Below are 15,102 nucleotides of genomic sequence, written 5' to 3'. Positions count from 1 at the left end.
GCAATCACTATAGTGTGTGCTCTGCATTAATGATTACCAACACACTGGCACAAATAGTCTCTGATACATTAGGCTGTGACACTGCGGTGGCAGGAACTTTATAAAATCAGAACATTTTTTCTGGTATGATACCCACGATCGAATGTCTCAAGTGTGAAGACAATATCTCAAAGCATTATGTCCAGAAATAAAGGTCATATAAACAGAATAAAGAACTAGATTTTACCCGAGCTCCCCCAAGGAGGATGCTTCATCAAAATAGTTTGGAAAGACATTTTGCAAAACAATGAATGAGTACTTATGGAGATATCAGTAGCTCTAACTTACAAATGTATGTAAGCCACGTCTGCTGTGGAACACGATTGACATGAGACTAAACTCTGTGTGCCAGAAATGCAAAACAAACAATTTAAATTTATTATCTATACAGATTGATTCAAGACAAACCCAACCTAAATGTTAATGTTGTTCACATTGTTTAATATAGCCAAAAAAAAGCCATTACAGAATGCCCTGCAAAGTTTACAAGAAACACATTACGCTACCTTTGCTGAGTCCCATGTTGCCAGATCACACTCACTCCTGCAACAATGCTGGTTTTTGGTTCCCAAAATGCACCACTCACTCCAATCAGAGCACCAGCATTATTGCCAGAGACAGCATAAACTGAATACACTGTTTAGAAGAAACATTCTGGCCAACGTTAGCAAATAAAAGTGGGAAAAAAGCAACTTCCTAGATTTACCTATAATGTGTGACTGAAAAAATACAAGCAGGAATATGTTGCAAACAAAATGATGCGATATGGACAACACGGGAAAGAGCAATAGTTAGTAATATGTTTCTTGTAAACACTGCAGTGTGTTTTGTAACACTTTTGTTACTACTGAAGAATTAGCTGGGGGCTAGCGACTACACAAACAGATCTTGTAGTGCAAATTTTTTTTTTTAACTGAAGATCACAAGCTTGGACATGCTGTGCTTTAATAACAGCATCATGTAATAAATACTGGATGTTTGTCCAGGTAGTGTATACGGTCAGAACCCTGGAACATGTCAAAAACAATGAGCAACACATCACATGCAAAATTCAATCTTTTGATTTGTATAATGCACATTACTTAAACAAAAGATGTATTAAAATCCACTACTAAATCGTTATATGTAAAAATTCTATATGGCGCTGCTGCCGTGCATTGGGGCAGGGTATATTATACCAAACCACTGTGGGGTTGGGGGGGGGGTACCTATAGCGGTTGTATTGCTTCAGTAAAATATGTACTGAATACACAGTGTACATGACAGAGTAAGAGAAGTACTATGGTAGAGTATGTTTGAAATATACAAAATATACCCTAACACTAATAATTTTAAAAACTGAGCACCGTCCACTTGCCATTTCAACAGCAAACCACTGTAGAGCGTAAGCTGTATTGAAAGAAATGTTTGAAACCCTCTGCTGTTTTTTTTTTTGTTCATTATTAGGACGACCAAAAAAAAAGTTGAATGCAAACTGTGCAAGCAACTGTTGATGTATCATTGAGACACAACCAATTTCCGAGATAATCAGACAAGCATAAATTATTCTTCTTCTTTTTGTTCTTCTTGTACTTATTCTCCTTAGTCTGCGATGGAGTGGCATCCCACCCAGATTGTAATCCCGCCTTGAGCCCCTATGTCTGCCAGGTTAGGCTCTGGCTCACCGCAACCCTCTGTAGGATTAAGCAGTTACAAATAATGGATGGATGGATTATTTTTAGTAGTAGTAAAATTTGATTATGACTGATAACCTGCTTCGAACGGTGACTGTTTCTTTGTTTTGCCTAAGTCAGCTGCAGTTTGGCCACAATAAGGTGCCGCTGCAATGCAAGCTTACTTCTTATATCACAAGCCGCACAATTACGTGTACATAAACAACATGTATCATGTGTAAACATGATTACTGTTCTGTAAAATGTTTTTTTTTTTTTTTAAACTACATGTGAATGTTTCGTTCCATTTACATGGATTACCTGTAAAATACATAATAGGACAATCAACTATAAACTTGTAGTTATGGTGACGTCACCAGTAAATTATGCACATTAGTACCACTGAAGGTTCAAACCTTCCTTTGGTAATGTGTTCCGAACTTTGAAGGTCAAAATATACCCTTTGTTACAGCCCTAAAAAGGTTTAGGGTATCCCTGCTAGTACTAGCACCAGAAACTTTCAGCAGCAAACCTGAACACCCAGGCTAAGTATGAAGCCGCAGTTATCCAGTAATCAATCAGATAAGTCTTCTCATAACTTTTATGTTACCTTGTGGCAGGGTGATTGGACTGCATGATAGGTAATTAGTGTTGGTGTAATTTGTATGTGAGAATGGGTTTATTGTGTCTTTTTGGAGTTGATTTGTGTAATTGAATTATTTTTTACAGACGGGCACTCGATTGAGACTTGCTGCCTGCTAGGCTTGCTTGAGGGAAAGGGCAGCAAGTGATTGGCTGTGCTGGTTCTCACTCAGCATGTGGGCAGGTCTTGACCATTCAAAAACATCTGCAGGAGATGGTTCGGGGCCGCTGCAAGGCCATGAGACTCGGCACTATGGAGGTCTGGAATCTCACTGGAGACTGCTGACTACTGCATGGGTTAACCAGGGTCAGGATTCCAGCATTCACGCAAGAAGAAACTGCAGCCGCCGGCGGCCGTGTGTATATCCAGAGGTGGGGTAGGGTTCAGTTTCAGGCAAAAACAGCCTACAGTATAGAGAGAATTGGATTCCAGAGGGACCTCCTGTTTAGGGGAGTAGTGCTAGCCGTTTTTACGGCACCTTTTATTTGTAGTTTTTTATACTGTGTTTTATTTTGCATTTTTGTACACCTTGCTGTATTAGTCCTCTGTGCGTTACCATCGCTGGTAATGTCACATGACCACCTTTATTTACTTTCATTTCTGTTTTTTTTTTTTTAATCCTGCATGCCTGTGCTGGCGTTTTCAACACCACCTCCATTGTGTCTCTCTGTATGCTTAATCAGCGGCTACCCACACACGTGACGCGAGCAAGACCCTGTCACATACCATATTCAAATTATTAAGGAATCTTAATATAAACCATCTACATTTAACAAAGTTTCCAAAGAGCTCCCGAAAACACAGCCAGCTTAGCCCTGAGACTGCTGACGCTTTTTAATTGTACAAAACATGTGGCTTTCAGTTTCTGTTTGGTTTTATCTTTTCTCGGTATCATTTGGTTTGGAACATAACCAGAATTTTTTTTTTTTTTTTTGCCTATAACAAAAAATTTCTCACTCAATTTTTACTGAAATATGTATATTTTTGCATGCTGTATCATTTTTGTTCAGTTTATGCTTTTTCTTTACTTTATAGCCATTTAAAGTTACTATTGAAAAATAAAAAAGCAACATTTTCAGAAGTCTGACTTTCATACATTTTCAGGTTTCAATTGTTGGATAAATGTTTTATTTATACATTTGTAAATATGCCCCATTTAAACTCAATGGCTATGTAATGCCAAGTTAATAATATTATATTTTCTTGAAAAAATATTTCTTAAAAATATTTTACAGCAATTAAAAATAATGGTGCTTATAAAAAAAACAAATGTCACGTCCATAACATTTTCTTGGTAAAGATTTTATAGAAGTTGTATACTACATTATATTTTTTTCAAAGTTTCTCTGCAAAGCTAACTTTTTAAAACGTATGTTACGGGATAAAAACTTTGACCCTTTTCTTAATAACAGTTGCCCAAATTAGTGTTATGGACGTTACTGTTATGGACGTGACTTATGGATGTGACAATAATGTCCTAAGTAATACTAAGCTTGACGGGATTGCAAATAAAAGACATCTTACCCTGAAAACAAAATATGAATTACATCACGTAGCACATTGTCATGCCATTATATTAACACAAGACGTCATTTTAATAGGTTTAATGCTATCTTTCATCTGGAGAACTTAAAATTTATGTCAACGCTCGTGCAATAGGAAAGAAACAGAAAACAAGCTAAGCGTATACTAAAAAAGCTAACTCAGAACAAGGATGACGCTGAAAGGGTGCGAAAACTTGCACGGGAGAGACAACATAAATGCCGTCAGCAGAAACATCCAACAGTTGTTATGACACCAGAACAAGGCAGTCAGTCACCACCGAAGGCATTTAAGTCGGCACAGTCCCTTGGGAAGGCAGTAAAATGCATTTTCCACGTATTGCCAAAAAGTCCCTCAAAACAAAAGGCTGTCACCCGAAAACTTGCCTTTTCTGTTTCACTGCTAACGACCAAGAAAAATAATTATGTGGGAATATCCCAAGAAACTAAAAGGCTTGTAAAACAGTTTTTTGAAAGGACTGACATTACAAGATAGGCACCAGGGATGAAAGATGTTATTATGGTGAAAGCAGGTGTGGAGAAGACAAAAATGCAAAGACGTCACCCATCAATGTCATTTTAGAAGCTTATCGTTGCTTTAAAAAGGAGTATTCTGCAGTAGCAATTGGAAAATCAAAGTTTGCAGAGCTGCGATCCATTCATGTGCTCAATGTCTGCCTGTGTATTTACCACGAGAGTCTCCACCTCCTCCTTGAATGCCTTCACAGACATGTACCAAATAAAGACCTGTTCAGTTCCAGGGAATTTGTGGAAGCTTGTGTATGTGATCCTGATAGTGCACAGTGCATGGGGAATGGATGTGAAACATGCTGTGAGAGAAGCTTCTTCAAAAAAATATTCTTAACAGAATCCCTGAAGAAGAACTGTTATGTGATGCCACGTGGTTTATCTGGGAAGCAGTTGGAGGAGTTCAAGTAAAGGTACAGAAACAAGGTATATTGGAGGATGTCCTTATTCTTCTGAAAGCTGCTGCACCGAAGTTTTTGAATCATGTCTACATAAAAAGAAATGATACCCCCCATCTGGCAGGCTCCCCACCCTAACCTGCTCTCCTCCAATCACTGTAGCACATCACTCTCTCTGACTCTACCTTCCCCCACACCACACACACACACACACACACACACACACACACACACACACACACACACACACACACACACTATGCCCTGCTCTCTCAACCCAACCCTCTCCGGCATGGTCCCTGCCCGAAAAATACATGCACCTGCCGTAAAACAAACAGACAAATATAGTGTCCTTTCAGGCGCAGTGCCTTAAGCAGTATTCCCAGGTCGCTACAATATGCAAATAACAACTGATTTAAGACTGACATATCACGTGTTAAGTGTCAGCATTACAGTGGCTCTCAAAAGTATTCACCCCCCTTGGACTTTTCCATATTTTATTGTATTACAACATGGAATCAAAATGGATTTAATTAGGAGTTTTTGCCACTGATCAACACAAAAAAGACCATAATGTCAAAGTGAAAAATAAAATCTACAAATTGTTCTAAATTAATTACAAACATAAAACAGAAAATAATTGATTGCATAAGTATTCACCCCGTTTGCTATGACACACCTAAATAAGCTCTGGTGCAACCAATTATCTTTAGAAGTCACATAATTAGTTGAATGGAATCCGCCTGTGTACAATTAATGTGTTTCACATGATTTCAGGTTAAATACATCTGTCTCTGGGAGGTCCCACAGTTGGTTAGTACATTTCCTAACAAAAACTACATCATGAAGATGAAGAAACATTCAAAGCAAATCCGGAATAAGGTTCTTCAAAAGCACCAATCAGGGGTAGGATATAAGAACATTTCCAAGGCATTGAATATCCCCCGGAGCACAGTAAATTCCATTATTAAGAAATGGAGAGAATATGGCACAACCGTGAGTCTGTCTAGAACAGGCCGTCCTCAAAAACTGAGTATCCGGGCGAAAAGGGCACTAGTCAGGGAGGCTACCAAGAGGCCTATGGCAACTCTAAAGGAGTTACAGTCTTCCACGGCTGAGCTGGGAGACACTGTGCATATGGCAACAACAGCCTGGGTGCTTCACAAAACTGGCTGTTATAGGAGAGTGGGAAAAAGAAAGCCACTGTTGAAAAAAATTCACATCAAATCCAGCTAGAGTTTGTCAGAAGGCATCTGGCAGACACTGAGACCAAGTGGAAGAAGATTCTATGGTCTGATGAGACCAAAATAGAGTTTTTTGGCCTCAACACTAAGCGCTATGTTTGGTGCAAGCCTAACACCGCACATCATTCTGAGAACACCATTCCTACGGTGAAGCATGGTGGTGGCAGTATCATACTATGGGGATGCTTCTCTGCGTCAGGGCCTGGAAAGCTCGTGAAGATAGAGGGCAAAAAAAGAGAAATCCTGTAGGAAAACCTGCTGAAGTCTGCAAGAGACCTGGGACTTGGGAGAAGATTCATCTTCCAGCAGGACAATGACACCAAATATACAGCCAAAGCCACACTGGAGTGGCTTAAAAACAAAAAGGTCAATGTCCTGGAGTGGCCCAGTCAAAGCCCGGACCTCAATCCAATTGAGAATATGTGGAAAGAGTTGCAAATTGCTGTTCACTAAAGGTCCCCATCCAACTTGACGGAGCTTGAACAATTTTGCAAAGAATAACGGGCAGTGTCCAGATATGCAAAGCTGGTACAGACTTATCCAAATAGACTCATGGCTGTAATTGCTGCCAAAGGTGCCTCTACCAAATATTGACTCAAGGGGGTGAATACTTATGCAATCAATTATTTTCTGTATTTGTAATTAATTTAGAACAATTTGTAGATTTTATTTTTCACTTTTACATTATGGACTTTTTTTGTGTTGATCAGTGGCAAAAACTCCTAATTAAATCCATTTTGATTCCATGTTGTAACACAATAAAATGTGGAAAAGTCCAAGGGGGGTGAATACTTTTGAGAGCCACTGTAAAAAAATGTAATAAAGATGCATTGGCTTTTACTAGTAGCTAATGTATAAGGTTTGTGTATTCGATATATGTAATATGCTATTCAAATTGTTTTTTTGTTTTTTTTTAATTTATTTTCATGTAATCATGTATTTGACTACACTGACCCATCCCTAATTATGATTATTATAATTCAGTTTTAGCGCTGCTGTGACCATATGGTAACAACTTGGTTGTGTCTTTGCTTGTGAAAATTTGTATAATTTGTATACATACATTTTCAAATCATGACTATAGTATTTTGGTTTCCAACAAGCACACGTGTGCATGTTTAATGGCTGAAGTAACATACATTGAAAGGCTTCGTTTTGCCACTTTCTTTTAAGATGTGGGCTTTCTTTGGTTACCATACACAGTTAGAAACATACTGAAAATAAAAACCATCATGAAAAATTATATATAAATATATTGGGCCACATAAAATTGCATTCAGGACAATAAAAACAATAGCTCAGTTGCCCAAGGGGCCAGTTAAAAATCTAAACATAAAGCCCTGGAATGGGTAAAGGACCCCAGGTACAGCCCCTGGCTGTACAACACTCACCATGGTATGTTTATAACCTTTAAAAAAATAAATAATAGGTTGATTGATTTGTAACTCTATAGGAAATGCTTTGTGTAACTAACGATTATACGATGTGAATAGCGTAAATTACCAATGAAGTATAATGCTGTTAATAATCTATATGGGACAGTATTTTAACTTATTTTGACACCTCCTCCAATGATCTATTATAGGTTCACTTGCCTGAATTAACATTTGTGTGTTGAAGTTTAAAACACAACCTGGAGGTTTACTGACTTCCAGTTTCTGAAGGCCATGGCTGTTTTTCTCCAAGCCACGAAAAATAAGCTGCATAAACGACACCTGCACTTTGTGCAAAAAATAACAGCAAACGTACCCCCTCCCCCCAGCACCACCAAACAATAAAAGCAACAAGCATCACTATCAAAAATAATATATTGTTTAAACGCAAACTTGTACATTGTTAATACAACAAAACATGTTAAAATACACTAAGAGATTTGTATCTGGCTGTGATAGAGAGAGAAAGAGTTGTAGGCTGTTGTAAATCTCCCTCCCATCAAGAAACGGCGCTGTGTAAGGACGGTGGTATGCTACCTCCCAGTTGGACCGCCTTGATGGCAGGTGGAAACCGGAAGGTGACCATATTAGTAGGGGCGCGCAGTTGCAAGTACCTGGAACGACTCCATTGCAAGCAGCTGCGGTATGGCCCTCTATTGGAGAAACCATGGCAACGGGTTGTTTGCAGGGAGGAGTGTATGGGTACAAAGGGGAAGCAGCTACGTCAGTACGCTGCCTTGCGCTGAAAACATAAACTGACGGCCGGAGCTGCGTTTTGTGATTTTTGTTACTTGTTTGTTTTTGTCTATTGCAGAGGAGGAGCTGCAGCCACGGATCCAGTCCACACCTCACCGAGCACTTCCCTCACCGCACAGCAACAGCACCCACCACAGACCCAACTTTTGCAGAGCACAGTTTCATGCATTGGACGGGAACTTGCAATTGTTTGTGTTTTTGTTTGAGCTTGAAACGCTCGCCATGTACCCCCGATACCATTGCTGGTAGAGGGACGGCTCTTGCTGTTTTATTTAATAAAACACAGACGTTTTTTGAAGAATCGCTGCTTGGATTTCATTGTATTCTGCACTACACCACTTGCACCTGTCACACTGGCCTACTTTCCGTACGCTTCAAATTATCAGAACTTTTAATAACATAATAACTGCATTAAACAAATATGCATTACATGTAGGCGTACTTTAAATTATGTTTTTTACATTATTATTATTTATTAATCCTGAGTCACTTATCGCTGTCACCTCATTACGCTCAAGTTCCTCCTCACATTCCTCAGCTTCAATGGCAATGACAGAGACCTGGAGTTTAATAGAAACCTACCATTTATTTACAATATTTGCCAGCAGACCCGCTGCATATTACAGACAGGCGATTATTTCAGACCCTGCAATTATCTGAAGTACACATGTGGTCTAAAAATAAACAAAAACACTGAAAGCTCTCTTACTCAAGGACAGACGGTGCCTGTTACTAGCTTTGAAGAATGTATTCAAGCCACACCTTCCAAAGGTGCAACAGTATAAGAAAGATTGTACCAATTGACTATATTGATTTATAAATCAACAAGTCGCTTGCCAAGAACAGGCTTCTAACAGTATGCAAGGTAAGGCAAGATCATAGGAGTATCCACTCTACAGACTATTAGCTTACTATCCGGTTAAAACAATGACATTGTCCATATAACCTGAAAACAACAATAACAAATAAAAAAATAAATAAAACCTCTCAATATGAATGTTCTTTTTTCATTAAACTAGTCTGGACTATATCCGTTTGCTGTTGAAAGGTACCCATAAAATCATATAACAAGAAGGTGAACCCAGCCTTCAGCTAAGGCTGCATACATGAAACATCCATCTCGGTCACTTGAGGTAGAGAGTCATTGCAGATCATAACATTGGTTTGTTGTGTCTGAAATGTTACCTCTGTGTTGAAATCTGAGGCAATGTTGGTAACATCATCATTGCAACACGATGCCCTGGTCAATCCAGCACAGCTTTCAGATACCTGCAACAAAAAAAGAATACAAAATCTGCCTTGGAACTTTTGGATTTTTTATTCTACATGTGATATTAGAGACACCTATTAACATGTTCTGTGATCATATAAACAGGGAGCTGTATTTCATCACATCTTAGTGTGCCAATAAAGAGGGGTCTAATGTATTATAAACGAAGATTTTGAATGATATAAAAAGTTGCCATTTGTTCCGACTATCATTAATAAAGCCCACTAATTATATATATATATATATATATATATATATATATATATATATATATAGCTGAAAATGCTGTGCTGTTACTTACTGGCATATTCATTCTTTATAATTGGGGCTGTTTAATGTTCAAGCTCTAAAAAACTCTCATCATCTTTTTTACGCTGTACCTACATGTGGCTTAGGGTAAATGCGTTGGCTGTGGTAAGAGTTCTGTTACATCTATTTTCTGAGAATACCGCATTGGTTTCGATCTGACTCAACACAGCCTGCATCACTGTAAAGAGCAACACCAACAGTCCTTCCAGGTGGAGAATGATGAAGCGAAGTTTCCAAAAGTCTTTCTCAGCATTTATTTTCAACACTGGGGAGGCGGGAGTTATTTAATAAGATCCTGGGCTTGAATTTATCTCAGCCACTGAGACACTACAGTATGTGTTCAAACCCAGTTTCTATATTAGTGACCAATCTAAACTTCAATCACTAGGGTGTTTTCCCCCTTTTCAGATGTATTGACCTCTTCACTGCTAAACCTACTTTTGATACAAATTTAAATATTATCATAAAAGTTATTTAAAATATAATTAGGTATGGGAAACCATATATTGTATTGTTTCATACAGAAGGAGTTTTCAAATTAATGCACTACGACTTATACCCACATGGTCACATGTAGGGAGGGGTGTGCTGATACATCGATAAACTGCAAACGTTTTTTTGACGATACGATTATCAATACAGCGACCCATACCGTGCTTTTTTTTGTGAATTAATTTGTGTCAACACTGATAATATTATTTATTCGTATGTATCCTAGCAGACTCACATACCAAGTGTGTAGCTAAGGATGTTACGACAAGCCCACGGGAAGCTGAGCGGAGGCGGGTTATTAATGTTCTTAATCATCACATCAATCTATGGAGGGTGACGGCGAAATGCGGCCTGCTCCAGCTTGTTTAAAATCTACAGTGTGGATTAATTATAGTTTTTGGTCAAGGACTCACCTCAAGCTGTGTGTAAAATATGCATGGATCGAATCAATATTCAGGGAAAACAACTAATCTCAGGTTTCACTTAAAACAACACCATCAGACTGACGGCACACCACCATCATCGCCATCACCATTGCAGTTTGTCACAAAGACGGCCGGAGTGGGGGGGACGTCTGACCAGAAACAGGAAATAAAACAACAAGAGAGATAGGTGGAGTTTGGAGGAGCTGAGCGAATGGTTTCGCTCAGCATTTAATGACTGAACAGAACAGACAGAAAATACAGGGTTGTAACCATACAAAAACAGGACACGGCACATTCACCAAAATAAATAGACAAACAAAACGGACTAAACAAAACACGGTGAGCAGATATTTAACTAATATTCTTATCACAAGTATTACCTCCGTCTCCTATCCCATTCTCCACTCACCGAACACACAACCCCGAGTAGTGCTGTGCAATCCTCGTGCCTAAATACAAATATACATTTTAAACACTCGTGTTACACAGACCCGTTTATATCCCATGTACCGATGACTATACACCAACATTTAACACACCACACGCAACATATAACAGAAAATACACACAGGCGAGCACTTCGTCACAAGTTACAGACTGCAATGGCAAAGGAAGCATGAGAACTCGTTATGCATTACCTACACTAGAAAACTCTAAATTATCTGCAACATCAGTGCAAGCTAAAAATATAACCTAGTCCACAGTGCATTTTATTTGCAAGGATCTGCGTCCCTACTGTAATGTGGAAAATAAAGGGAGCCAAGATACATTGTTCCTACCCATTGTTACATTACTGAAACTGCTGTTCCTGATTTATACCAGCATGTTAAACGACACGTCATGCAAGAGTGATGACAGCTGGACTCACAAGCAACAGAATCATACATGACAATTACCTGTCACCATATATCCACGGACGGGACATTGGTCTCGAACATCCTCCAGACAAGGGCTTTACATGTAAGCCATACCGGTGAGAATATTGCAGATCTGCTAAAATCGTCTATCGAAGAATGGAGCATTGCAGACAAGGACCCCGCAATAGCGACTGATAATGCCTCAAATACGGTTGTTGCTGCTCATGAAGCTAATATGACACCCATTAAGTGTTTTGCTCACACTTTGAATTTGGCATCTCAGTGTACACTGAAAATACTTTCTGTAGCTCGCTTGCTGGGTAGAGTTAAGCGAATTTTAAATTTCTTCAGACGAAGCATGACAGCAAGTAACATGCTGAAAGAGAAGCAAAATGTGCTTGCCGTACCAGAAAATAAGCTGAAAACGATGCTGTTACTGATATTTATGAAACTGTTTTGTATTTTATATTCTAATTAAATAAAGTCTTTAAATACCTAATACGTTTGAGCTCCCTCCCAATGATTTTACTGTGTTAGTTTTTATGATTTTAACTTAGTTACAACTAGAGTTTTCTAGATATGTGAGCAAAAACAAAGCATCTCCGAATGGCTTGTAAAAGAGTTACATCATTGTTATGTCCGGAGGCTAAATCAATATGGGAGTAAAATTGTTATTTTTAACTGGGAAAATCAAAGAATACAACAGTTGCATTGTAGTTGCATTATTTTTTGCACTGCATTGCATTGCAAAAAATAACTCAAATTGTGTACTGTCTTTTAGACTGAAGAAACTTAAAGTCACACCTTCTTTTGGTAAGTAATGTATTCAGTTTGTAACCACTTTCTCTTTCAATGCCCACATTACACCAGTCGCTATACAGTAGCTTTGGTTTTGCACGTGGGATTCATTAGCCACATGTTGCAGTAATGAAGTTGTGCACAGTTAGCACACTGTGAAATTGAAATATAATCTTCATGTGAACTGAGCACAGTACATTAATGCATGGCAAAACTTTTCAAGTCTGTATAAAATGTATTACTACTGATCACAGACCCCAATTAATAACAATCACAGGGACTACTGTACTTTAAATTGTGCCCAATTTTGCATTTGCTATAGAATGGGCAATTTTCCTGCAAGTTGCTGTGATAAAGAGAGATCAAATTGAAGCTTTAAATCTCCCTCACGACCACAAAGGGTTCTATGTACAGTGGCTCTCAAAAGTATTCACCCCCCTTGGACTTTTCCACATTTTATTGTGTTACAACATGGAATCAAATGGATTTAATTAGGAGTTTTTGCCACTAATCAACACAAAAAAAGTCCATAATGTAAAAGTGAAAAATAAAATCTACAAATTGTTCTAAATTAATTACAAATACAGAAAATAATTGATTGCATAAGTATTCACCCCCTTGAGTCAATATTTGGTAGAGGCACCTTTGGCAGCAATTACAGCCATGAGTCTATTTGGATAAGTCTGTACCAGCTTTGCATATCTGGACACTGCAATTTTTGCCCATTCTTCTTTGCAAAATTGCTCAAGCTCCGTCAAGTTGGATGGGGACCTTTGGTGAACTCTTTCCACATATTCTCAATTGGATTGAGGTCCGGGCTTTGACTGGGCCACTCCAGGACATTGACCTTTTTGTTTTTAAGGCACTCCAGTGTGGCTTTGGCTGTATGTTTGGGGTCATTGTCCTGATGGAAGATGAATCTTCTCCCAATTCCCAGGTCTCTTGTAGACTTCAGCAGGTTTTCCTCCAGGATTTCTCTGTACTTTGCTGCATCCATTTCTCTATCTTCATGAGCTTTCCAGGCCCTGACACAGAGAAGCATCCCCATAAAATGATGCTGCTACCACCATGCTTCACGGTAGGGATGGTGTTCTCAGGATGATGTGCGGTGTTAGGCTTGCACCAAACATAGCGCTTAGTGTTGAGACCAAAAAGCTCTATTTTGGTCTCATCAGACCATATAATCTTCTTCCACTTGGTCTCAGAGTCTCCCAGATGCCTTCTGGCAAACTAGCTGAGATTTAATGTGAGTTTTTTTCAACAATGGCTTTCTTTTTCCCACTCTCCCTTAAAGGACAGTTTTGTGAAGCACCCGGACTGTTGTTGCCGTATGCACAGTGTCTCCCAGCTCAGTCATGGAAGACTGTAACTCCTTTAGAGTTGCCATAGGCCTCTTGGTGGCCTTCCTGACTAGTGCCCTTCTTGCCCGGATACTCAGTTTTTGAAGATGGCCTTTTCTGCCATATACTCTCCATTTCTTAATAATGGACTTTACTGTGCACCAGGGGATATTCAATGCCTTGAAAATGTTCTTATATCCTACCCCTGATCGATGCTTTTGAAGAACCTTATTCCAGATTTGCTTTAAATGTTCCTTGTCTTCATGATGTAGTTTTTGTTAGGAAATGTACTAACCAACTGTGGGACCTCCCAGAGACATGTGTATTTAACCTGAAATCATGTAAAACACCTTAATTGCACACAGGTGGACTCCATTCAACTAATTATGTGACTTCTAAAGATAATTGGTTGCACCAGAGCTTAATTAGATGAATACTTATGCAATCAATCATTTTCTGTTTTATATTTGTAATTAATTTAGAACAATTTGTAGATTTTATTTTTCACTTTGACATTATGGACTTTTTTGTGTTGATCAGTGGCAAAAACTCCTAATTAAATCAATTTTGATTTCATGTTGTAACACAGTAAAATGCGGAAAAGTCCAAGGGGGGGTGAATACTTCTGAGAGCCTCTAAAAGGCTGGTAGTACACTTCCCCATAGACGGGTCGACTCGACGGTGGTCGGAAACAGGAAGTTGGCCATCTTGAGGTAGTACGTAGCTGCACGTACTTGAAACGATTCCAATGCGATCAGCTGCGGGCCAGGCAGTGATTGGTTACACCAGGGCATAGGGCTGGTTGCAGGGAGGAGTTGGGCAGTACAATGGGGATGCAGCTGCGTGAGCATGGCCCTTGCGCTGAAACATAACATATGGCCGGAGCATTGCGTATTTGTTTTGTTTGTTTTTGTGTCTCGCAGGGGAGGAGTATGAAGCCTGGGGCTGCAGCCACAGAGCCAGCCCGACCTACTGAGCTCTACCCTCACCTCATGACACCAGCACTCCTCACCAACCCCGTTGATTGGAGAGCATACTTTCGTGCACAGGATTGTGATAAATTGTTACTTTTGTTATTGTTTTGGGCCTGTAAGCCAGCCGTGTTCCCCCAATACCATCGCTGATAGAGGGTTAGTCCTTTTCTGTTCTTTTCAATAAAAACACAGACGTTTTTGGGAACACAGTCTGGACATTCACTTTGTTTACAACACCACTCACACTTGTCGCAGTTGCCCGTTGTTGCCCAGTATAAGCCACTGTCTGAAAGGGAGTTGTTTGTATCATTAATATGGCTAGAGGTTAAAACAATAAAGAACTTATTGTTAATTTTTCTTTTACAATACCCATATCTGAACTAGAATTAGTGAGTCACCAAGT

At 39.1% G+C, this 15,102-nt stretch overlaps 1 protein-coding gene across 3 annotated transcripts in view; it reads right to left on the bottom strand.

Moving 5' to 3' along the window:
- The window catches only part of traf3ip2l (TRAF3 interacting protein 2-like), a 51,321-nt gene that overhangs the window by 17,330 nt on the left and 18,889 nt on the right, over positions 1 to 15,102 (bottom strand). For 2 of the 3 annotated variants that reach the window (XM_041258937.1, XM_041258936.1), the window contains one exon: positions 9,420 to 9,503. The exons of the other annotated variant lie outside the window; for it this stretch is intronic. In XM_041258937.1, the coding sequence (XP_041114871.1) occupies positions 9,420 to 9,460 (41 nt within the window). In that variant the 5' untranslated portion in view covers positions 9,461 to 9,503. The remainder of the gene's footprint in view (positions 1 to 9,419; positions 9,504 to 15,102) is intronic. 3 annotated transcript variants of the gene reach the window in all.

This window comes from Polyodon spathula, chromosome 9 (assembly GCF_017654505.1).
Source record: "Polyodon spathula isolate WHYD16114869_AA chromosome 9, ASM1765450v1, whole genome shotgun sequence".
In the NCBI taxonomy this organism is placed as follows: domain Eukaryota; kingdom Metazoa; phylum Chordata; class Actinopteri; order Acipenseriformes; family Polyodontidae; genus Polyodon; species Polyodon spathula.
The sequence above is the reverse complement of the archived record's forward strand: the minus strand, read 5'-3'. Positions and strand labels throughout refer to the sequence as shown.